The 24,531-nt window shown below is 46.9% G+C and overlaps 1 protein-coding gene across 2 annotated transcripts; it reads right to left on the bottom strand.

The window, feature by feature from the left end:
• Nucleotides 1-928: 928 nt before the first annotated feature.
• Nucleotides 929-24,531, bottom strand: DDI2 (DNA damage inducible 1 homolog 2). 2 transcript variants are annotated; one of them, XM_056333801.1, is made up of 10 exons: nucleotides 24,322-24,531; nucleotides 19,993-20,122; nucleotides 18,679-18,909; nucleotides 16,191-16,317; nucleotides 13,993-14,120; nucleotides 13,304-13,432; nucleotides 12,410-12,513; nucleotides 11,814-12,003; nucleotides 7,398-7,460; nucleotides 7,122-7,296 (listed from the first exon to the last, which is right to left on the bottom strand). In XM_056333801.1, exons 1-9 carry the CDS (start codon nucleotides 24,457-24,459, stop codon nucleotides 7,444-7,446), a joined length of 1,194 nt encoding a protein of 397 aa, XP_056189776.1. In that variant the 5' UTR covers nucleotides 24,460-24,531; the 3' UTR covers nucleotides 7,122-7,296; nucleotides 7,398-7,443. The 2 variants fall into 2 exon arrangements, with proteins under 2 accessions (XP_056189775.1, XP_056189776.1); XM_056333800.1 differs by lacking the exons at nucleotides 12,410-12,513; nucleotides 13,304-13,432; nucleotides 13,993-14,120; ... (2 more) ...; nucleotides 19,993-20,122; nucleotides 24,322-24,531 and having other exon boundaries at nucleotides 929-7,296; nucleotides 11,814-11,878.

The raw sequence follows: 24,531 nt of genomic DNA, 5'->3' as shown, positions 1-24,531 counted from the left end.
CCACAGATTAGAACCTTCCCCCTTCCCACCCCAAGACCTGAATTCAAAACGTAGTTTTGCCCTTCTAATTAATGCCTGCCTTAATGACATAACTTAGTGACACCAGCATCACACGTAGAGCTCTGAACACAAGGAGGAAGCCACTGCCCAAGCATTGCTTTGTCACAGTAACTGATTCATAACCCTTCGCATTTTTGAGTGTGTCTGCTCAGCTGGTACTAACACCGACTGCTCTCGGATAGTTGAGATTTAAAATGGTCAAAACCTCTGCTCGTCTCAAGGAAAAGTGCATCCGTTTTTCAAGATCCGGAAAAGTAATTACGGCCCCATGAGACAAACGCTGCCGCTTAGGGTTAGCTGACTGCACCACAAGTTTCAGAGGAGGAAGAATCTCTACTCCCCCTTTCCACAACCTGTTCTATTACATGACACTAAGAGACCAGGACTTTAAAAAAATAAAAGGTGTTATTTCTAACTAAAACTGTCATGAGCTTTCCAGAGATAAAATTGCAAATTTTTTTGATGTCCCAAGAGATTAGCTTCCAGCTCCAGAAAAATTAATCCAACTGTCTCTAAACCTGCCTGGAAATGAGGTGTTTACATAGGAGACGTGAGGAGTGCCGCATTCATTTTTCCAGCGGACAGCGCTGTGGCCACGTGCTCCGTTTTGTGCTGTACTCCTAATGCTCTCCCACTTCCAAGTCTTGCCTGAAGGACTCGACAGCCCATCCCCACAGAAGGGGAATACACAAATTTCTCATGCCTGTTTTAAGGCCCTGCTAACTGTAATCATTTTAGCCACACATTTCTACTAGTTAATGTTGAAAATGGCAACATTTATGTTAAGGAATTGGCTTTGGAAAAAAAGCCAGAGAAGGATTTGAGTGCAAAGATGCTGACCTCAGAAATACAGACAGACCAATCAAGCAACATTATGATAAAGTGTTTATTCATTTTTTTAAATATCAAATTTTTTTTACACATCAATTTTGTTGATAAACAGTCCCCCAATATTAAAAAAAAAAAAATCAAAAAAAGAATCAAGTGTGTATTACTTTGGGCAGAACCACATCCCATTCTCTGATGACACAACCACTCCTCCCTTCAGCCACCTGCGAGGACAACCGCAGTATGTTCAGCCCAGAAGAGTAAATGACACAAATGCAACCAGCTTTAGGATTCCTGAGTATTGATTCCCTCAAGTTCCTTACATGAGTCTGTAAAACTCTTAAGCTAAAAAGCATCAGTCAGAGATTAACCCAAACCGCTACACATTTGGATCACAGACTAAGCCTCGTCTACACAGTGCAGGAAGAAATATCTTGAACGCTTCAGAAGGGAATGATGTACACAAAACCGACCCCATTTCCCAAGCTGACTTCTGAGAGAGGCAGGCAAAAATACCTCTGGATTTCTCCTCTTTGAATTCACGTTAAGAGTTCTGGGGAGCCGTTTGGCAAGAAGTCCAAGTCTGGTGAGGAAACCTCTAGGATCTGTTCCTCCTTTTATTTGTAAATGGCATAGTGTTTCAAAGAAAACTTATCTGGAAGTTAAGCATTCAGCCAGTACACTTAAATATTGCTACTTTTGAGGAAAGGAGACAGCAAGAGACAAAGACAGAAAAAGGAACATATCTAGGAGGTACAAGGTTAACAGTCCTGGAGACCAAGTGTCTACGTAGAAAGTTGAACGTACGTAGCAACAAGGCAGAGATTGTCACGATAACGCAGCGTAGCTCAGCTCTGTCCAGCAGCAGGTAAACATGCCAGGGACCATCACCAGGAAATATTTCCTCCTCTTGGCAGAATTATCTGTGCCCAGAAACTTTCAGATGTCGGTATTTCACTAATCATCACCTCTAACCTCACCTAGTGCCTCATGTACAGAAACACGTGTTCAGCAAGAGGCCAGGTAAATTCCTTCAGTATCCTTAAGGAAGAGAATACATCTCAGAAACCCACAGCAAGATACATGACTGCAGTGGCTTTGGGAAACACCAGGAAACAAGCTCTACAGACCCACAAGGGTCCCCACAGGCACTGGCACCTTTAAGGAGCAGTTTCCAAGTGCCGCTTTATTCTCCACGGACTGACTTTTCATAGCGAAATCATTTTGCTAAGCTGATGTGACATTAGTACATTGGAGCAATGGTTAATGAGGAGGGGGAAGAGAAGGGAGTGAAGAGCCTTATTTCAGGCTAAGGATACATGGCTCCTTGGAAACCTGAACAGCTTTTGGCGTTACCTTTATCCCCAGAGCTCTAGCCAACAAGCTGTAGCAGTCTGTCATCCCTGCTAAAATAGAAGTATTCCCACTGTGGGCCAGGTAAGGGATTGCTGAAGGCTGAGCAAAGGATGCGTACATACAGCAGAGAGGACACATGTGCATGTTAAAACAGAAGACAACTTTTAGACAGCATTTGCTAAATACACGTTCTATTACATTTTATTTTAACCTTAAATACTCACCACTGCCCCAATTTTCTCCAACATAATTCTTGCTCCTAAAAAAATTACCCCCTAATTTAGCAGCACGTAGCCATTCACTCAAAGCAAGGCTCTGAAATTAAAGAGATTTAAATCACCAGGCTTGGACCGACTTGATAAAAAAGAGTTTTACATGTATTTATCCACTGGGGGTCAGGCTTTGTTTCTAGCAGTTCAGAGAAAGTTACCCAGGAAATTCTAGCACTACTGATAAATGTTTCCGTACAGCTTTGGCAGAAGGGCAGATTTCAAAAATTATGTTTGACAAAGAATAAAACTGAGCATTGAAGCAAATTGGCTGACGGTCTAAAGCTTTTATAGCATAAATTCTGTATATGCAGTCTAAGTAAATGTGGCCATAAAACTAGACCCTTTAACCTGTTCGGTGCAAAGCAGCAGTACTTTGTCTAGCTATTAGCAATTGCTTCTAAAAACATAAAGTGTAAATACAAAAAGGGTATAACATTGACTAGCTAACATCTGATGCTTCAAGAAGCTGGCAGTAGACCAACCTGCAGGCTAAGGGCGCAAATTCGGCTCTTGTGCATCCGAGGACCAACCTGCAGCTGGTGTCTGTGTACCAGGTCAGGGCTTGCTCCTAGGACCACCTCACTGAGATCCGTGGTGTGAATTTGGAGCAGATTCAGCTGTTTAGACTGAGGATGCTCTGGATCTGAGAGCTGGGAGCCTCACTCGTGTTGCTGCTTTTGATAACAAACCAGATGCAGATGGGAATGGGTCTAATATATTTTACTTCCTAAGGCTTCTAGAGAAAGGTCCGATGACGCTGTACTCCTGTACCAGCCCAAGCGTTACCCTTGTCAGAGGGGGATTTTGCCCATTTGAGGTGGTCATTGCAAGGAGAATATTAAAAAAAAACCACTTCAGCAGGGGATTACTCTTACCACCTGCCTGGTAAGGGTCATTGTCTTGCCTCAGTAACTCATTTTGAACAGAGCCTGAAGTGAATTACTCGATGCTGCTCTGGTGAGGGGCTCCCAAACAGGCAAACACTGCTACCTCCACACCCACAGAGTAGTGCCTGCTGCCAGCACCACAATGAGCTCATGAGGGACATGAGCAAAACATGTCTGGGAGCCCCACACCTAGCTGGTAGGCTCACAGCTCATGCAAAAGCTCCACCTGACAGACACAGGAATGCCTTATAGCTCTTTGTTATTCTCAAGGATCTCCTGGCTACCCAAGCATCTAAGAAAAATCTGACAACCACCACTCACTGACATCAGAAACTCCTGCAAGTTGACAGATGACACCAAATTTGTGTGGCTTTTAAATGCCACCACACGTGAAAAAAACCCTTGCATACACACAGGCAAATCTGCTAAGCAACAGGGAGAACAAAACACCAGAAACACAGGCCTGAGACAATGATGACAACAAATGAAAGCCATGAACAAAAACATGTTTCCAGCCGCTGCTGACCCATAGCTTCAGGTTTAGCTCAAAGCAGAAAGTTCAAGATGACACAAAGCCACTTCCGAGATTTGCAAGTGGGACTAATTAAAAGTTCCTATTTAAAATTTGGTTATCACATTCCAGCCACACTTTCCTTCCCCTTCCCCTAGCCCCAACAGTGTTTTGGGGCTTTGCAGAGCATCAGAAGTAGTTTATCCCCAAAAAAAGCATCTGGAAAGGGCTTCCTACAGCACAGCCTCGGTGAGTCCTCGTCACGCAGGCTACTCGCCGGGGACTTCCCAGAAGGCCACAATGGTTGTAATGCAGAAGCCATGTCAGTGCATTTGTTTCATCAACCCTATTGGGGAGCCCTCGCTTTTTAAGAGGTATTAAATTTTTAGTACCCCACCAGCCGCTACAGGCTTTCTGCAGTTTGCATTTCCACAGCTGAGAGGCTGTTCGTCCCCAGACATCCAGATCAACTAGTGCAAAGCAGATTTCTTCATTCTGCTGATCACACCCCTGCTTCGTGCATAGAGAATGCACGCACTGAAACTGTTCATTCTGTCCCGGGCAGAGGGGGATTAAGAGCCGTAACACACAGTTGGTTTGTTAAACAATTTCATCGTTAAGGTTTTGCCTTAAAGTGGTTGAGCTTGTTCTCTTGCACGGGGGAAACATGATGTGGGCAAGGCTAGAAAAAAACAAGTAAAATACTCCTTTTCCCCTCCCCCCCCTGCTGCATCTACAATTAATACCAGCACATCTTCAAATAAGTTAAAACGTCTCTTAAGTTTTGGTAGCACCAAAGTCTATCCCTTCCCTTCTTCTATCCCCAATGTTGTAAACTTGAACACACTGGCCCAAGAGCATTAAAGGGTTTGGCAAAAACAAGCATCAGCTTTCCCCATGCACACACAAAACCACACGCTTCCAGAAACCCCCTCCACCCCTCTTGCAAAGTGTTACATGTCTGTGGGCATCTACATACCTTCAGTAGCTGCCGTAATAGTTTCATCAGCGTCACAGATGGGACATTGGGTTACAAAGCGCAGGAGAGCTACAACAAATCCACAAAGTCCGTTTGGACAAGCGCTGTTTCACATCTGCACCACACCGAACTCACGTGCACCTCCTGTCCTGTGCACACACAGGCATGGTCAATTCACTTCACAATCTGCTTTGCGCTAGACAGGGCGGTGATCTTAATGGCTTCTGCTTTTTATTTGTAACATTGGAGCTTATTCTAAAATTGTACTTTTAAATAAAAACATTAATTTTAATCCAGTATGCATAATTCAAAGCTACCCTGTCCGCACAACACTAGGACGTTTTCTTTCTTTCAAAAGGCCAAATCTAATGAGTGAAACAGAAGAGACAAATTACTTTGGCTGCAAATAATTAAAAAAATCTGGCTCAACATTCTGCTTGTACATTATGGTGTATAATTTAGATATGTCCTTTAAAAGAAAAGACACCCCAGTCAGCTACCTTTTCCGTAGTTATGTAGGAACAACAATACTCTTGGCTAGCAAAATGAGAAGAGCAAGATCTGCGTTTCCTTCTGCTTGTTCCAAAGCCTCAAGAGCTTCCCGCATGGTAAAACCAGCGCTGAGGATCCGATCAACATCAGCCGCAGGGAAAGCAGGTGGTGAAGCACCCGAGGTGAGTCCAGCTGGTGGGCTCAGCAGTGGTTCCTCACATCCACCCGAGGGCCATGGACCTGCAGGAGTAGAACTGCTGCTTCTCCCAGGTCCTTCTGTGAACAGGCTCCGAGCATCTTGAGGTGCACCTTCAGCCAAAGCAGGCGGAGAGGAAATGGATGCATTTTGCTCCACAGCTGGACTAGTTGGACTCTGATAACTTTCTGTCAAAACCTCCACCTGCTCAGAGCTCTGCTGCTGGTCAGATGGTGCTGCAGAACTCGCCACAACCAAATCACTCTTACCTGGAAGCTTCTGAATCTCTAAAGCACCTTCTCCGAGAGCAGGCTGTGCAGGACTGACAGACACGGTGCTGTTGTTTTCTATGCCAGAATGACAAGGCTGTTTCCCCTCTGCTCTTTCACCTTCAGACCTCAACTCACAGGGGGAACAACTCTGTTCCTGGCTGGCTGGATCTGAACCTTTCTGCTCACCGTCAGAAAGCCCCTTCTGCTGTGCTGCTGGCTCTTTGTGAACCCTTTCCAGCTGAGAGACTTCTTCAGAGGCAAGGATTCTACCTTCTCCTTTCCGACTGACAATCAGGAGTTTGTGAAGCTCTTTTAAGGCTGATGCTAGAGAGAAACATGGCTCTTCTGAAGGTCTTCCTGGATCCCTGTCCAGCTGATGGATGCTGGAGGGGGAAGAGCTGTCTTCAGCCACCAAATCAGACAACTCATTGTACCCTGCAGGAATTTCACTAGCGCCTTTCGACTGCGGGACATCGCTGGTGGAAAGCAGATCACTCAGGGACAATGCAGGCTTCGGCATCTCCACCTCCATGGAAAAAGCATCCGAGTTCAGGTCAGATAGGCTTCTGCTCTCAGCCTGCCGCTTCTGCTTGCTTGCTGAGCGGTGCGCTTCAGCTACAGACTGCTCAACTACATCTATCTCCATGAAGGCTTCCATGTGCGTACGGCTACAGGAGGCTGACATTTGGATGCTTCCTTTCGCACAGGGAAGACCCGCTTTCTCCAGTCCATCTCCTCTTGTTTCCATAGGAGGATTTTCTGGCTGGCTGGCTTCTTCCACAACAGGTTTCTCAACCGCACCAACGTGGCAAGGAGGCTTTGGGTCAGTTGTCTCAGTTTGCTCCTCCAGATGTTCCTTTTCTGGTTCTTCGCACGTCTGATGGTCTATGGGAAGCTTATGCTTTTGCTCCTGTTCCACCTGTTCTGAAGACCGACATACATCTCTATTTTGCCCATGCTTAGCAGCAGTGTCAGCCAAACCATTTTCTTTTGTCACCTCCAAAGGATGTTCCTGACCACGGTCTTGTTCTTTAGCGTCACTTTCCTTCAGACTGTCAGCAATAAATGTTTCTTTGAGTGTCTTCTGTGAAAGGCAAGCTGGATTGCAACAGGTTGCCTCCCCTGTCTGGGGAGAAAGGTCGTTATTTGCCAAGGAAGCATTATTGGAAAGATGCTGTAATAAGAGAGGACGTTCTTTTTCTGGGGTTATCTGGCATTCAGTTGAAGACTCAAAAGACTTGACGGCTCTAGGATCAATGGGCTCTGCAAGGCTAGATTTAGATGAGCAAATTGAAGCAGGGGCAGAGACAGAACGATCAAGTAATTGATTTGTGGGATTACAGATCTTGGAATTTAGTCCTGAAGACTGGACTGGATTTTGAAACCCATCAGAAGCTGGTAATGAGGGCATTTCCAGTGAGGTAGTTTCTTTGTCACTCTTCTCTAACAGAAGACAGACAGACAGAAAGAAAGTAGTTAGGACACGGGAGAAGCACTGCTTTCACTGTAGTAGCAAAAACTTATAAACCAACGGCTATAAATACCTGGTCTGTGGCCCACTCCAGCTGCAGTAAACACACACTACATGCATCAAGGCTTCTGACGTTCTGTTTGGATTAGGAAACAAACACACCAAACTTGTGTTAGCATTCAGAGCACTCCACATGCATGGTTATAGTCCTGCGACCTCGCCTCGCTGCTCCCCTCCCGACTGTCCATCGAGACAGTGTGCAAGCAGCAGGAGCTCCTCACGTTCACTGTCTTCCAGAAGGAGTTCTGCCTCGGAAATTCTTTACATCAAGTCAAAAATAACTCTGCTGGAGAACAATTTAAATGCCATTCTGTACTATCTATGCTGCAGAGTGGTCCGTGGGTGATACTGCACACTTCATAAAATACACGCAGCACAAGGCACGTGTCTAGCACTGTACTGGTTCACTCTCCATACGGCTGAAGATATCCAGGAGGCACATTTCAGGGAAATAAGAACCAAGATAGTAACACAGTTCTTGGACTGTGCTCCTGACAGTGCCATCACAGGCAAGGGAAGGTGAGCAAACACCAGCTTACTACAAAAGGGAAGCGTAAAGATCCTAGCGTGAAAGGCAGAAATCCCCAAAAGGAACTGCTGTCCGAGGCTGGGAAGAGCAAAGCAAAGGAAGAAGCAGCCAGAAGTCAAACCCAGCTCACTGTTTCCTTCTCCATAAGGAGAACGGATGAATTGCAGATCTCTATCAGAGGGCAAGCTGACCCCACAGCAGTGGTTCATCTGCCTTTGGGTGCAAGGAGAGCAGGAAGGATGAATTTTACATTTAGCACCAAACACTGGCTCTAGTTGTCAGAGGAGATTAAATAAGTGAACTTATCATGCTAATAGTCTAATCTTGCTAATGTATCAGCTTTCATGCTCTCATTAAATCACAAACATGACCTTTGTGGTAAGAGCACCTGTTCTTCCATTAAAGCTGTACAATTTGTTGCATTAGTTCCCTTTCCCTTCCCAGAGGCCTCCAGACTCAGTGGTCTTAAACACTGTTGTACCTTAAGTCTTAATTTTTTTACAGATACTCACCCAAGTGTACTGGGGGACAGCTAACCATGCTCACATGTACAGTCGGGATTTCCTTTAAGTTCCACAACATGGATGAAGTCTGCCTTTTTCACCTCAGCTACTGGTTTCTTTTATTCTTCGTTAAATAAAAATGGTGCACTCTGTGCTGCGATACTGCACCTCTGATCGATACACTTTGGTATAAAATACAGCAGCCGCTGCACATGTGGTTTTAATGCAGCTACAACAACTTGGTGACCCTGGAGTATTAAAAAGCCAGAATTATCTTGCAGATTTTCAGACTGCTCATCTTTCATGAGGGTGGCAAAAAGGCTTGTGACACAGGATGCAGATGAAAACTGGAGGGATCTTTTTCTGTTTCTACGTGGTAGGATTACATTCACGCTCTCTGCTCCTAAGCCAATCCTTTAGAGAGGAAGCAAAACTGCCTTTTGACTCAGTGGATCGGTAACAAGGGTCTGACCAGCCAAACACGTCAGGGATTTGCAGTCTACTCCGACAGCAGAAGTAGCTGGTATTCTGCCAAACATCATCTTTCCGAGACCCATTGCCATCCTCCTCCCGGGGTTATCTACAGGAGCTGAATCCCAGCCCCATCAAGGATATCAATCCAGCTAACTCTGGGAACAAACTCTTCTCCACAAAGTGCATCATCAGGGATAAATTCCTCTCTACATTAGGAAAAGCCTGAGTTGCATATGTGGTGGCAGTGCCCTTCTTGTATCAAGGCTGTCTGGACGAAAAGCTGTAAACTACCTGAAATACACTTCCTCCTAAAGCAACTGTAGTTTTGCTGCCAGCTTTGTAAATCCTCCATAATCACCGAGTTTCTCAGTGGTGGTGGGAAACACTACATATTGGCAGAAAAGAGCAAGCTCTCAAAAATAAATGAAGCAGACGTGGAGGATCACAGTAGAACATACCAGGACTCCACTACCGCCTCAGCTGCCTTTCCATAGGTGTTGAAATGTGGGCTGTGGGGCTTAAATAAAGCTCAGGAATAATCCAGGTGAATTCAAAACAAGAATTTTAATAGCCTACAGATGTACACAGTGATTTCTGTTGTACCATCTACCAGAAGGCTGCACAAATTCAAGCAAAGATCACAGGCCTTGCAGGAAACTGATCTTCCTCGGTGCTATATTACGTCCTCTCTCTCTCTCTCCCTCTCCAGTTTCCTGTTCTTTCACTTGGGTTTTCCTGGTACCATCTAGCAGCAGCTGACAGTTTTGGAAGAGAGGAAGAGGGTATATTCTGTCATCTTAGGACACAGCCAACGAATGCCCGGGGACCAGAGGCTTGGAATATGTCTAAGACTTTCAGGCAGTTAATCTAAACAAGACCTGCCTTAGTTTTGTGCATTGGTGTTCTACAAGCATTAAGTGAAAACACAAAATGGATTTCCCATTTTCATAAATCTTTTACATTCCTCCAGGGCTCAGCATCAATGGAAAACAGCAGACTGCTGACTAGTCTAAATCAAGCCTCGTGGTCTTTAGAACTGTATTGGTACATAAGCAGCTTTGATTTAAGTAATTTTAGGCACTTTTAATTTTAAAGCACTCAACTAAAATGCTTTTATTGTAAAGACTCATATACTTTGGGCCAAGTTTGCTGAAAGGGTCAAACAAAAAGCATAAGAACTAAGTCCAACCAACTATGATGTCTGCAAAGTCTCATCTGAAATGGAGAGATACTGCAAAAAGCGAGCCAGGCTTCATCAGGCTCAAAGTTTTAACAGGAAAAGAACTAATACTACATCTGCATATTTCCTCTGTCAGGTTATGGGAAGAGACCAAGCTACCGAGTCCAACCTTTAGCAATGCCAAAATCCAGCAGGGGCAAGGTCAAATCTATGTTTGTGTTTCTCTCCACTTGCTGCAACTTAAGTTAATAAGCATTCAAATTTGGCTTTAGAAATCGAACATGTAAACCATTTCTTGCTGATTCATTAAAGCCAGGCTGTCCTCTTGAGGATTTTACATTTCTGGAAAACTTATATTCTTAGAATGGAAAAAAATTGGTCAGAGGGAGCAATAAGTGCAGCCCCATGCTCCCCTTAATATAAACAACTTTGTTATTCACAAGAAAGTCTTACTCTTTGGACTATCAAGAAGCAACAGGGAAGTATTATTCAGTGGATTACAACTGGTTTTTTAGATATATGTATGTATACATATATGGTTAAATCAGGTTATTGCACTTCAATTTTAAATATGGGCACACTGAAGTCTTAAAAAATTAGCAACAAAAATGTTGAAGAAATCAACTTTATCAGCTTAAACATGACCTGGCAAAGAGTTCTGCATGTGTGTGTGAAGCAGAATCTTACTGCATGCTGTCAGAGGAAGAATTAGCAGTAAATCTCAGAAGTCTCTATAAACTTGTTTATAAAATATTATCCTTAAGAGTTCTGAAAAAGGCCTAATATGAATACACTAATATGAATACACAGCTTCACTGAAGTAGCAGGGGAAAAAAACCAACAAATATTTCCTTTAGTCAGAAGCATACGCTGAAGTTAAGGGAGGAGATAAACAGAAAATCTTGAGTTTCAGACAGTTTGGCTCACAGTTTAGCTTTCAGCTATTCTGGCATCTCCACCTCACTGAATTTTGCAGCTACCAAAATCTTTGGTAGCCCAGTCAGTCTGCATTTGTGCAGCTTATGGATTCCAGAGGCACAGGGAACAAAACCATAGCGAAGGTGCAAATTCTCTTTGCAGATCACACCTAAGGCTGATGATACACATTAGGAAGCAAATTCAGCTGCTGCTTCTGAAGTGCAGAGCAACAGTAACCTCCAGTAAGAGAAGCAATTCACCTTCCAAGGGCACAAGCACCATTCCAAGGAAAAAATGCTGAAATAATACTATTTCTAAAAATTGTCATGAACTTTTGCCCAGAGATTTGTACTTACTGCTACAGCTCCTCTATTTTTGTACGCTGCAGCTATTAACAACAGGATTTGTGGAAGCCTCCACAAAGCTGTTCTCACACAAGGCTGCTAAAATAGCACACAACTAAACCACATCCCTGACTAGGTACTACAACTTGACCCAGGTGACTGGGTGCCAGAGACAATCATTTATCTCCACACCTTTGAAGGCCAAGAAACTAGAGCAGGTAGAAGTCACCAGCACAAATTAATCAGCGAGCCCCCCCCTCCCGAATGCCTTCATGCAGACAGATTTTGCTGTACACAAATGGAGAAGTGCAGTTAGAGGCCACAAGCGAGAATAAAGCCCCTTTCTCTCAACCATTTACTTGCTGATGCTGCATCAGACCGTATCTCCTAGGAGGTGAGAAGGGGGACTGCTGACAGACACACTGATACACAGCAAGAAAACTATGTGGATCAACTATTTCAGCTGGGCTTCTCCTGGTACCTGCTTCCTCTACGGACTTCTGTATTGCTTCTGCTAGTTCCTGGTCTGCAATATCCTCTGGCCGGACATCTTCCCGCCCGGCACCATAAGCCAGCCGGGCACACTCGGGGAGCTCGCCCTCCGGGAGGAATGTGGTCTGCGAGCCAGTCGTGCCAATCACTAGTACATTCTTCTTGAGATCAATCGAACACTGTGAAAGAGCATCGAGACATCAGAGGCCTGCATGAGCACCAGGCAATTCCCGGAGAAAAAGGAGAAACAAAGTTAAACCATCCATTTCCAATGGGAACAGCTCACAGCAGCTAAGCGTGGGCCAAGAGCATCAGCTATAAGCAGCGAGCCCCGTATGACTTGATTTGTAATAAATCATTCAGTTGGAAAGCTCTGAGCATCTTTGATCAGAGCGAAGAACTTCAGGGAGCAGCCAGACACCCTATAGCTATCCACGACGTATGTAGTGTATGTACTTCTTTCATAACTGGCTGGAAAACAATCCACCACCAACTCTCCCCAGAAAAATCCCAACACATTCACAGGCAAGGCATTTACACTTAACTTGGAAAAGCCAGTAACTGTTTCAAAAGAAGTTTTGATACCTGATGCCTCTTAAGCATATCCAGTCCTAGAAGCATGTCCATGGGCTGCTCTTCAAGGATTGAGAAGGAGCATGCCAGGAAATCCCCTTCAATCTGGACCTGAGCTGAAACACAAGGAAGAGAAGTTACCACCTTGCAACGCTACAGCGGAACAGATCTACTTTCTGCTCTTCCTTCTCCTGGGGAAGGTCTACACAAACCTGCCGGGCAAATCTGAAACCAGAGCTCCGACGTACTGTTTTGGTCACAGAAAGTCTAGTGCTGTGCAAGCCCCAGGGACTACCAGGCTTGCCTCGGTCTCAAGAAGTTAATTATTTTAAAAGCTGACCTGCCCTAGAGGCTGAAGTACTGCTTATCTAATGCTCCAAGATAGAGGAGCTGCGTACAGCTCATTAGAGCACAAGTGTAAGAAGCAACAACAGTGGAAAGAACTGTTTTTTCAGACAACAAGGACAATTTTCTCTCATCCAGAGAACCTGCACAAGAGCACAGGCAGCCTTCTCTTCCCAAAGGAATACAAACCACTCCACTCTGCTGGAACCCTTCCTGAGCAACTCTTACCACCCACCAGTCCCACTACAAAAAGGGAAGATCGTGCTGCTTCACATTAGCATTGCCTTTCACACCCAGAGTGAACACATCCCCTGTGTTTGCAGGAGCTGAGGACTCCCTCACCTAGAAGCACTAACGTAATTCCATTAAAAAAAGCATTAAAATGAGACAGAAGCCAGAGTATGGTGCCTGAGACAAATGAACATATTGCAGATGCACTTTTATTTTACTCTGCAGGAGTTTCTAAAAATTATAGCATTAAACCAGATGCTCCTCAGTGCCAAGATTGCGGGAAACGCAAACTTCTGCTAAAGCTGCCCCAAGAAGAATGGCAGTACTTACCTAAGTGCACTCTGCCAATTATTTTCTGCGTCCCGACACCTTTAGCAATGCCAGCCCATCGCCGATCTACCAGCCTCATTATGTTGCACCTTTCAGCACAAGCCTGGCTCATGATGGTCATCTGGGCACCTACCAGCAACAGAACATGTGTTAAATCCTGACAGCTCACCACAAATTCAAAGTCTCTCCTGGAAGGGCTTAAGATCTTGCACTCGGCAGCTGGGAAACCAACCCGCCTGCATCAGGCAACGGCACTAGGGCATAAAGGCTTCCTGTGAATCCCGCTGTGTTGAACGGACTGCACACACACAGGTCAGCAGTGACAGTACAGTACGTATTACCGTAGAGCTGGAATAACCCCAAGTACTTTCCCTTTAAGGCTGTGGATGGGAAGCGCTACATTAAAGGCATGCCAAATCCCCCCATCTGTAAAAAGAGATAAGACATGCGTGGCAGTGACCTTTCTGGCATCACAGCCCCAGAGATTCTAGCAGGAGCCTTGATCTGGGGTGTTCAAGCACTCATGCACACCACTCTCTCAACAATTCACTCCATTTGCTTTAAACAATGCCCAGGCTGCTCTCAGGTTTTTAATTAGGTGCTTCAAAATCTTGTAATAGAATGTTTTATTATGGAAATTTTTCTTCATCATTATCATCATTAAAGAGATGAAAATGGGAGCAATTCACCTGAGTCAACAAAGGCTTTCACTGGATGTCCGTTGACTTTGCAGTTAATATACAGCATCACCACCTGCCCAAAACTTTCAGGGGCCTCTTCCATCGCTATCGTCATATTTTCTTCAATGTTTTGTTGCCTGAATTTAATGGAGAAGAGAGAGAAAAATCAGACCTTCCATCAGCATAACCTTAACAGCATCCCTCTGACTTACAAACCTGGTAATCCCACCCACTGCAGCTTACCTTCCAAACAGCATGTTTAAATCACAGCAAAGACCGCTTCACTAGCTAAACACAGGCTTCTTAGCAGAGGGATTGCTAATAATGATCTTGGCTTAATCCAGCGACGCCAGGTTGCTCCCCAGCAGCCATGAAGACTGCTCCTTCCAACACCTCGCCTAACTCACACTACAGCTCCTGACGACCTTCTGTTTGTAACAGAAACCTGTCACTACAGAGTTAACCTGGAGAACTAGTGAGTAAAAAACCTGCGTATTTATTAGTCACTCTAAAATAAAGCGCTGAGGGCACCGATGAAGATGTTGCCTGTAGCTACAATGCTGGAATCCCACACAGCAGCTGAACATAAAAATCCTCCAATGTTTCCCTGGTATCTTTCCTTTCCCAGGCACGGGGAGGGAGGTGAGCAACACCCCAGTGAGAACGCCACCATGAACACAAGCCCTTGGTGCAAACTCAAGCCTACAGAAGAAACTCTCCTTCAAGGCCATCACAGCTGCTACATTCATCTTGGAAATGACAGGTATCTGTAGCATCCCAAAAAGGGAAATGGGCTTCCAATTCTGATGCCATTTCATTCTTCTTCCTCAGTAGGGGAAGAGGAAAACCCCCAAGCTCTTCTCTTACCCATCTTCTGTACTGTGATAGCCTTCCCACAATAAGATGAGCAGACGTGGTTTCTTGGTGGGGGAGGAAAACAGCTAACAGCATCCGAGACCTGGCTCGCTTGGGAGCTAAAGCGCCCTACTGCCAGTACGTCCCGCTTCACAGACTCATGAAACAGCCACACATTGTCTTGTCTTTTATTATTTAAGCTTAAATGGGATATACAGTGGTTAATCTTCAGTTTTTCTTGTCAAATCTATCCTTGTTTTCTCTGCACTTGCTGCTCTCTCCACCCAAGATACACTTGAAGGGCAGAGATGTGTCTCAAAAAAACTATGACGCTTGCAATAGCTTCCAATCAATCTTGGGCAGAGCGCATCCGATTAAGCAAGATGTTCAGAGAAACTAAGCGAAACCTGGGGACTGTTACATGTCCAAACCATTCCCCAACAGCTGCCTAGCCGTGGGCACATCACCTTTATCTGTCTCCTCATCTATGGAAGACAGAAATCGATCCTGTGCCTCCAAGCAATGTTTTACTATCTACAAATGTATATTTTTCTGCATTGCTAAGCTAAGCATTTAGCTGGCACCAACACCTTGTCAGTTGTAATGCAAGAATGACTCTGCTCACAAATGGATTTTACTTATGGCCAACTATGAGCCTGTAGCAGAAAGGTATTTCTTTATCAGGGTAAAAAACCACCAGTCATGTTCTGACTCAAGGTTTTATCACTCAATTTAAGAAATCAAGCTTCAAGCCAATGCAATTACATTTGGAAGGCAGCAAGAGGGAGCGCGTGCAGATGGGCAGAACATATTTCTACAGAACATCTCTTCTGACAGCAGTGATGTTCAGAGTCTGGAATTAGCCAGAGAGGCAAAACAATCAGCAGTACACAAACCCAAATCTCAAAGGCAGCTGGGAGAAATGACACCACGTTGCTGTGCAGAAAGCTCAGCTTAGAGACTACGCAGGCCCAGTTCTCCAGCTCAAAACACATCCGAGGCACTCAAGTACCACCTGTGAAGAGGATCTCGGCTAAGTGCTTCTGTTCCAGAGTGGGTCAGCTTAGACGGCACTGGGACATCACACGCACAGACAGCAGCGCTGTCACCTCACCATCTGTGCTCAGCCAGATACATCTAACGATGGGGTGTACCTTCACACTCCTGAATCCCAACCTTCCCACGCGCAAAGGTGGCTCAGAGCATCGCCCTGCAAGCGAATGTGTGTCTTAAGGCAAGACCTAAACACAATCCTTGCATCCTCCAAGGAAAAGGCACCACGGATAGAAGCACCCTGTGGAAAAAAGCACCGTGAAGACCTCCAAAGCCTGCAAGCAACTTTGGTTTGCTACCTTATGTCTTCTTCTATCTTGGCCTGTGCCTCAAGATCAAAAGGGTCAGCTGAATAGAGTCGGATCCTCTCCTGCTCCCGCCGGGCTCGGTCCTGCTGTTGCTCCAGCAACACCCTGGTGAATTTCTCTGCAGTAACAAGGAGATACAGAAATGCTTTATACTGGAAATGACTCTTGCAAATCAAGTCCTGGCACAGCAAGCTCTTCTTTTGATGCCAGCATGCACTCAGGGGCAGACTCAGCAGCACAGGCAAAAAAGGCTTCCTCTGAAGGCAGCACGGATGGACCTCAAAGGGTCAGTGGCAAACCTGAGAACCCACCGAGATGAAAAGCAACTGGACAGAGCCTCTTTCTCCTTCTGTCTGCTACCCAAACTCAGCACAAACAAACTCATTTTCTTTGCACGTACATTTTTATATGGAAGAAAAATGGAAAAAAAACATGAAGACAACAAGATTTAAAACAAAGAGCTGCCTTGAAAACAGGAATTCGTTCTTCTATTGCAGCAAGAACTGCCTACACCATACTCAAAAAAAAACCCAAAACACCAAACCAGCTGCAAAACCAGCAGATAAATGAGACCCAAAGCAGAAATCATGACTACAGAACTTGCACAATCCAAACAAGGCGCTCGAGTGCATGTGTATTTTGAAAAAGCTTCAGAGATAGAAGCGAGATTTCATAGCTCTCAGCAGAATGGCCCATCTACAAAAGCAGCTTGTAAAAATACATCATGTTTTACACTCAGCAATCCCCGGTAAATTAACACCCTGTAGGTCCAGCAAATGCAAAACCGCAAGGCATAAAAAGGCTAACAACAAAACTGACTTTAAACCCAAGCAACACAGACAGAGACCTTATAATCCCTAAAGCTGGATACCTGGCACCGAAATCAAGAGGTCCTAGGCAGGCACCTGCTTCACAAAGTCTAGCCGCATATTTTAAGAACACGGTTTTCAGATCCCCACTTTTTGGATAGCCTCTGGCTGTTTTTTACTACTTGGATATGTGATCACACACACTCCCAAAAGGACTTGGCAATATATTAAGTTCTGTAAACACAGAAGGTTGTGGGTTTGCTTCCAGAAATGCAGTTCCCATGAAGAAGCTCTCTGGCTCAAAGGCTGTTAACATGTTCAGGAAGGCACTGGGTATGTTTTCTTGATTGTTTTTTTTTTTAAATTAGGCTTCTGTATAGCAGGTGCCTTCTGAAGTGCCTGTGGTGCATCCAGCACAGTCACGTGGCACACATCTGTGCATGTATTTGAGCAGAGCCAGAGCTGAGCTGGATCTGTGCCCAAATATCAACAGCAGCAGCAGAGAACGATGAGAGCGTAACCAGATCAAACCACTTCCTTCTGCCAGCCCACTGCAGCCATTTGGGACTGAAAATGCACATCAGATTCAAAGTTTATTGTGCACAACAAGGCAGATCAGCAGATGAGCCAGTTCTGCACGTCTTGGGCTTAACCTCTCGTTTTCTGCGCCAAGGGCAGCACATCTTCTCAAGGTGATGGGAAAAACTCCTGCCCTACGGACATAGTCCTTGCAAGAAGTGTGAAGAAACTTGAGAGCGCAAAGGACACCGTTTTAACTCTGAATACGGACTAAAGTCAGAATTAAAAAATGAAACAGGCTGACAATATACATGCAAGTTCCTTTCTAGCTTCCTTTGACAGAGAGAAACCACTAGGATATAATCTTGAACGAGGAAAAAAACCATCTCGTGCTAGAAGCTCCTTCTCCTCATTCACTTCCCCAAAGCCAAGAGGATTTATTTCCTAGCTAAACATCTTGCAGAGGTTTAGAATCACGTCTGCTGATGCCCAGCACACCGCTCCGTTCTCCTACTGAAAGGACACTACAATTCAAAGCTTTCATCACACGAAGAACGAGGAACTGCCATCAGCTACTCACCTGCAGAGGAAGGGAAGGGCATGGTACCAGGCTTCAGTTGTGCCCAAAATAGGGGAACACTTTCAAGATTAACAGAAATTTAAACATTGATGACTATTCCTATTGAAAAAGCTTTTCCTCTCCCTTTCTGACACACACAGCAGCTAATCATTACAGAAAGAGTTGGTTTTACAGCATACAGCGCTCTACGGAGGTCTCAGTGGGCTCTGGGACGCAGCAAATGCAACACCGTTACTGGGAAATGTGCATTCGGGGTCTTTGCGTAGAAGTCAGGAGCTGAGACACTTGTGTTCGCAGAAACTCAACCTGCCTGTGCATCTGCTATTTCAGACCAGAGGATATTAAAGAAGCCAATCGGAAGAAATACACCCAACTTGCCAGAAATGGTCGTTAGATAGAAGAAGAGGAACTCTGCCCCGAGTCCTCGCAACTGGCACCATTTATCAGTACCATCAATGAACTGGCAGCAAATCTCCCAGCTAGGTAAAACCTGTGGCTGATAAAAACCTTCTATTAGAACTGAGCTCCAACAGATTTAAAACCACTCCCGCAGATTAAAAAAACAACTTACCGAGGTCTCCACTGAGCAACGCTTCCGCCAAGGGCGGATTGCGCTCCTTCAGCAGGGACAGCTCGTGGGGATTTGCAAGCAACATCTCCCGTAGCAGTGCCGGATTGTCCAAACCCTGAGGGAACGATGGTGCATCAGGAGGCGACGGGCGAAAACGCTGCGCTGGTGGCTGATGCTGCTGAGAGGATGTCCCAGGAACCGCGATGCTGCTGAAGTCTATCCTGGGCAGACCTTGAGGGAAAAAAGAAGTCAGACGGGTCAGCGCTTCGTATTTACAACTCTGCTTGAAAAACACTGTGGAGAAGCCATGGGAAGGATGAGCTGCTCTTAACGCTACGGTATTAGGTCGGAGTCTGTGCACAGCAATTTGTGTCGGAAGCGCGGCCACGTACTCAGGTTACTGGGTTAGGAATGCCAGCACCTATTTATGTAACTGCTCTAGCCTTCTATCTGCCCCATTTTTTTATCCCCTGAAATGCACTTAGTGAATCGCAGATTAGTTATTTCCAGCTTCGCAAATGTGAGTACTGCATGGAGGGACAGCCAGGCTAAACCCAGTGTCTCTAAGGCCCTTCTGAATCTCTCAGATTTAAAAAAAAAAAAAAAAAAAAGGGGGGGGGGCGGTGGGGGGGAGCAGGGAAGTAACACTTCTGCAGACCTGCATTGCAGGTACCCATCCTCCAGCTGAGCCAGGAGGATGAAGACCTCGAGCAACACTCCCACACCCTTCTCAGCCAGCGGTACCTTCTTTTCCAGTGATATTTTATGACGGGGATTTGCCAGAAACTGCTGCAGAAGGCAGGACTGAGGAGCAGGGCCCCACTCAGACGTTATCGGAGGAGCCTTTTGCATGTATGCACGATCGCATAACGGGGTTTGTTCGGATGCGGCTTCTCTGGGTGCTTGTCACAGTACGGATTGAGAGCGCACATGGATGCACCTTTCTAACATCCCTGAGCCATGCAGACGGCGTATTATCGTGCCATTACACCGAGCAGGAAGGGAACCAGCAGTCGTATGAAAATTCACACACCTTAACAGAAACCATCGTTGTGAACCGTTTACCTTCCCCGCTTTCTCTGTATTTCCCCAAAAGAACAGTAAAATGGTATTTGCTTCCTTGGAATAAAAAAAGCCCGTTAAGTAACAAGCCCTTTGGCTAATTTTAAGAGCCCTATCTCTAGCCGCCCTCCTTTCTTAAGTGTTTTGCCTAGCACGGTACTGAAGGAGACCAGCAGGAGATGGAGCTGGTATTTGATAAATATTGAGATCTTTGCACGCTCAGAGCAAACGTTAACAGAAATCCTTTCTCACCTGGGAAACGGATGGAGGGCCGTGGCTCTGTGATCTCCTTCTGTCGCAAAATCACCACATCCCCGTCTTTCAAGCCATAGGAGGCCAAAGATCTGTTGTTGTCAGTTAGGGGCCGCTCCGCATAGACGATCTGTTCACGGAGAGAGCGCAATGAAATACACCACGCATGGCAAAGTGGGTAACATCTCGCTTTTTTATTATTTTTCTTGGGTTTTTTTCTTTTTTAGGAAAGTGTTCCAGTAAATCCTCTGCACCCATCTCAAGCTTCAGAAGGAAAGATGTGCAGTTCTCACCACGGGCAGGCCCTGCCAAAGCATCTCCACCTCAGGCAAAGAAACACCTCAACAAGTGAGCGGCTGGACAACGACAGAGTCAGTCTTACCAAAATCCGGCAGCGGTTTCTCAAAACCCAGCATCTCAGAGAAGGGCTGGTCTCTCTTAATTAGAGGCCAAGATTATTAAAGGAAAGCAAGCCTTGCACCAGGACTGCTCGGACACGTCTCCAAAATCCCATCTCTATGGTTACCCAAGTCACGGCTGCCTTCTGCAGCGACATCTCCCCCACGTCAGCACCTACTGACCAAGGACCGACTGCCTACGTGCAGGCAGTGTCAGTCAGGGTAGATCCATGGATGATCCAGTCCAGTATCTGCGATCTCTGCCTTTTCCCACAACATGGCTCCCCTGAACAACCAGTTTTACAGGGACCTCAATGGTTAGCCCAGTGATTTCCAGTTCACTTCGGTGATGTAACCATACCCAGACTCGAAGGCTCAGCACCCAAAGATACCACTCCCAAGGCTGCAATCGGTCCAAAGCCAGGAATTAACTTCTTTTGACTATAAAATACATTTTCTATTAAGATAATCTGACTTAACGAGGGGTCCGCAGATTAAACATAAAAACATATTGAGATAAAGATGAATAATCACCATGGGAACATTTCTATTAACATTACCTCTGTAATACCTACAGATGCCCTAAATTACAGAGAAGCATGGCAACAAAAGTTCCCAGAAATGGTTTCTGCTAAATATTACGGTTTCTGTGCCTTCATTGGAGCACAATGAGACCAGGCTGCTCGGTTCAGCAACCTCCTACCCCTGGCACAAATCCAAAGCAAGAAGCACTGGAGAACTTGGCCTAAACCCGTTGGGCATATGATCGAATTTCCCATTTACCACCTTGTTTAGCAAGACCTCGTCTCTCCTGGTCTGGAAAAGGCCGGTTCAGCAACAACAGGTTTGCCGCAGGTCGGGACTAGCAGAGCTGTGTGGAAGAAGCTTTCGCAGTCCTTGCGTGGATGGGCTACGGCTCTACCCGACGCTATCGCAAGGAGCGGATCCAAAAAGAAGATCCAAAAAAAACCCCCAATTACTACACATCGTAAGGTCTGGAAGACGCTACAGACTTTCACTGCTTTACTCCAGCAACTCAGAAATACTACAGAGAATCTCACCAAGGCATTCTAATAGCGGAGATCCACCATCAGCAGCGGTGCCAAAGTAAGACATGTCAGAAAAAGCAAAAATAGTAAGAACCACGTTCGACAGCAACCCAAGCCGTCAGAATTAAGAGAAACACACAGAATTAGAAACAAGCACAAGCGTCGTACCGTCTCATTAACGACACACTTCACAGCCTCAGCGGCATTGCACCAGACTGGGTCCCTTCCAAAGCAAACACGGGCCCGTTTGCGATCTATATTAAGGCACGCAGTCTCTGCTCTGATGGTTTGCAAAACATTACCGGCATACTAAGGTTAGGGAAGAGTCCCAGTGCATCCTCTCATGTTACGGCCGCGTCCCACCCAGCTGACTCAGTAACGCCATTGCCCGCAGAGAAAGCAAGCTTGTAAATAAATCCCAGCTGCACGCGCAAATCTCAGATGGCAGTTTCCCCGCGCAGACATTGTGGAAGAGACAAGTTAATCAGTTTAAGTAAGGTTTTACCTCTGTCATCTTGCTGGGATTGGATTTATAAGTGTTCGGCCTTAACACCTGAGACAGTGAATTAAGCGCCCGGCGCTCACTCTACATCCATTAGCCATGCGGCTTAGTACGCTTTTGAAACCCTGCCGCTCTGCTGTTAAAACAAACTGATTTAATTTTGCTGTGTTTTGATTATCTGGTTTGCAGCATATTTTTGCAGGCTGGCCAGGTACCTGACGTGGGCTCTTCTGGAGGTGACCTGGGCAGGGACGCAGGCGCTGACACTGCACGACGGCTGGATTTTGCATGATGCCATAGAGTAGAACCTCCTTACGGAGCAAGGAGCCCCAGCCAAGAGTGCGAGATACCACCAACAACCATAAATCAATCCAAACCCAGAACCCGTTAAATATTCCTGGGTGTGGCCCTGGACAGGAGATGCACGGTGTGTAAAGCTGGAGTAACTAAGGCAATGAACGGTGCTGCCAGCAGAACGCACGGTTCCCCTGCTGAAAGCCTCCCCATCTCTTCTCCAGAAAAGCCACCACCTTGGTGTGCGGAGGAAACCGCAACGAGCCAAATAATTTCCCATCATCTCGCCCAGCTCCTCTTATCGCCGCAGCCTGCCAGCAGCCATCTCTGTTATCTTGCGTCGCCCTCCACCATCCCTCAGAAACCCCGCGGTCCCCTCCTCGCCTCCTCCCCAAACTGCAGCGCCCAGAATTAATTTCACAAAAAAGCAGAGACCAGAACCAGGATTAAACCTCCTCGACGCAGCGGTGGTTTACTAGAAAATTCGCCCTCTTTTGTGCCAACGCGACACCTTTAACACAACGTACGCCCTGATTGTGGCAAAACAGCAGTAAACCACCAAGTCTGGTAAATGTAATGTTGCCTGTTAGCGAAGGACGGTTGAAGCACGCAAAATCCTTCTACACGACAAGCCGCTTCACTGATAATGGGAATTTTTATAACTTTCCCCAGCACTGAAGGTCCTCCAGATGCTTCACAAGCACTGGGCAGGAACAGCAGAGAAAGGAACAAAAAATACGTGGCTAGAAAACACGAAAAGAACTGAAACGAGATGATGCACAAATGGCAGATGGGTGAGCAGAAGGCAAGCAGAGGTGGCTACAAAAAGCACAGTGCTGATCCCTGATACCATCGCTAAACTCCGCAGCAGCTTAACAATGGTGGGGCAAAAACTCAAAGTGAGGGAACTCCCGCCAAAATCCAGACAAAAAGTCTGTGACCCCTCGTTATCCTAAAACGGACCCAGAGCTGGCACGTTACCGTGATGCAAGGGGCACAGAGCTGGCAGCGAGGAGTTTATCGAGGAGAACATATTGCAGCCACAGCTCAGTGTCCCATGCGCTGAGGTTGTCCCTGTTACCGGCCATGAATGTGGGTGGCTGTGACACAGACACGGGGGGTTTCCTGGAGCACAGCAGGTGGGCACCTTTCTACCCACGAAAACCCAAGAGGTTTTTCTTCCTCTAAAGGAAAATCCACCTCACCTTGATTTTCTACCCTTGGCTTTGGAGACGGCTTCTCACTCAAGCCCAACCTCCCATCCCAAAATAAAGGGCTTGCCAAAGGCAAAGCAAAACGCCGCGGGTAAAGCGTCGGGAACCTGTTCGGCCAGGGAACGCATCCATTCCGGGGCTGCCGGTTCAGCAGTTTTTCCATCACTGACTAATATTTGCTTACTCGGAAAAATAACTTTATTAATTTAGCTCAGCAAAGGCAGGGGAAGGAAAAGCCATCGCCACAAAACTCCGTAAACTCTGCCAGGCACGGCCAGCGCCCCGGGAAAAGGCGCTGACATCACTGTCGCCTTGCAGGCAGCGATGGCCAAACCGGGGGGAGTGACCCCAAAACAGTGAGTAGAGCCCGAGGGAGAGGGGGAGCTGCCCCCACGGGTGAGCCCCCGCTCGGGGCCGCAGGGGGGTCTCTGTCGGGGAACCGGGTGGCTGCCCCGTTCGTCTGGAAGGAAAAAAAGGGGGAAAAGCCCCAACCCGCCCTAGGCACGGCAGGAATTCGGTGCGATGAACCATGCTGTCCCCCAGCCCCGCTCCTGGGGCCGGAGGGGGCCGCCCCCTCCCCGCGCCCCCCCGCTGCTCCCCCTCCCAGCCCTGCCCCCCCCGGGCACCGAATTCCTTCCGCACCCCCACAACGCCCCTTTTTATCTCCCGTTGACGCCGCCGGGAACGCCGGGCCCCTCCGGGTGGAGGAGCGGGCTAGGGGGGGGCGCGCTGCCCCCCACCCCGAAAGGCGGGCGCGGGGAGGGACCTCCCCCTCCCCGCAATGACCTCCGGACCGCGGAGGGGACGCGCAGCCGCCCCCCCGGGAGGACCCCGAGCCGGCCCCGGTGCCGGGGGGGCGGGCAGGGCCTGACCTGGCTCTCGGCCGCCGGGATGCCGGACTCCAGCTCGCACAGAGCGCGGAAGTTCTGCAGCTCGAAGTCGGCGTCCACCTGGAGAGAGAAGGTGAGCTCGCTGCGGTCGCGGCGCAGGCAGAACACGGTGAGCAGCATGGCCGCCCCGCCGCCACCGCCACCGGCCCCGCCGCCGCCAAGGGCCGCCGCCGCCGTCAAGCGCCGCCGTCG

Source organism: Falco biarmicus, chromosome 3 (genome assembly GCF_023638135.1).
Source record: "Falco biarmicus isolate bFalBia1 chromosome 3, bFalBia1.pri, whole genome shotgun sequence".
NCBI lineage: Eukaryota > Metazoa > Chordata > Aves > Falconiformes > Falconidae > Falco > Falco biarmicus.
The sequence above is the reverse complement of the archived record's forward strand: the minus strand, read 5'-3'. Positions and strand labels throughout refer to the sequence as shown.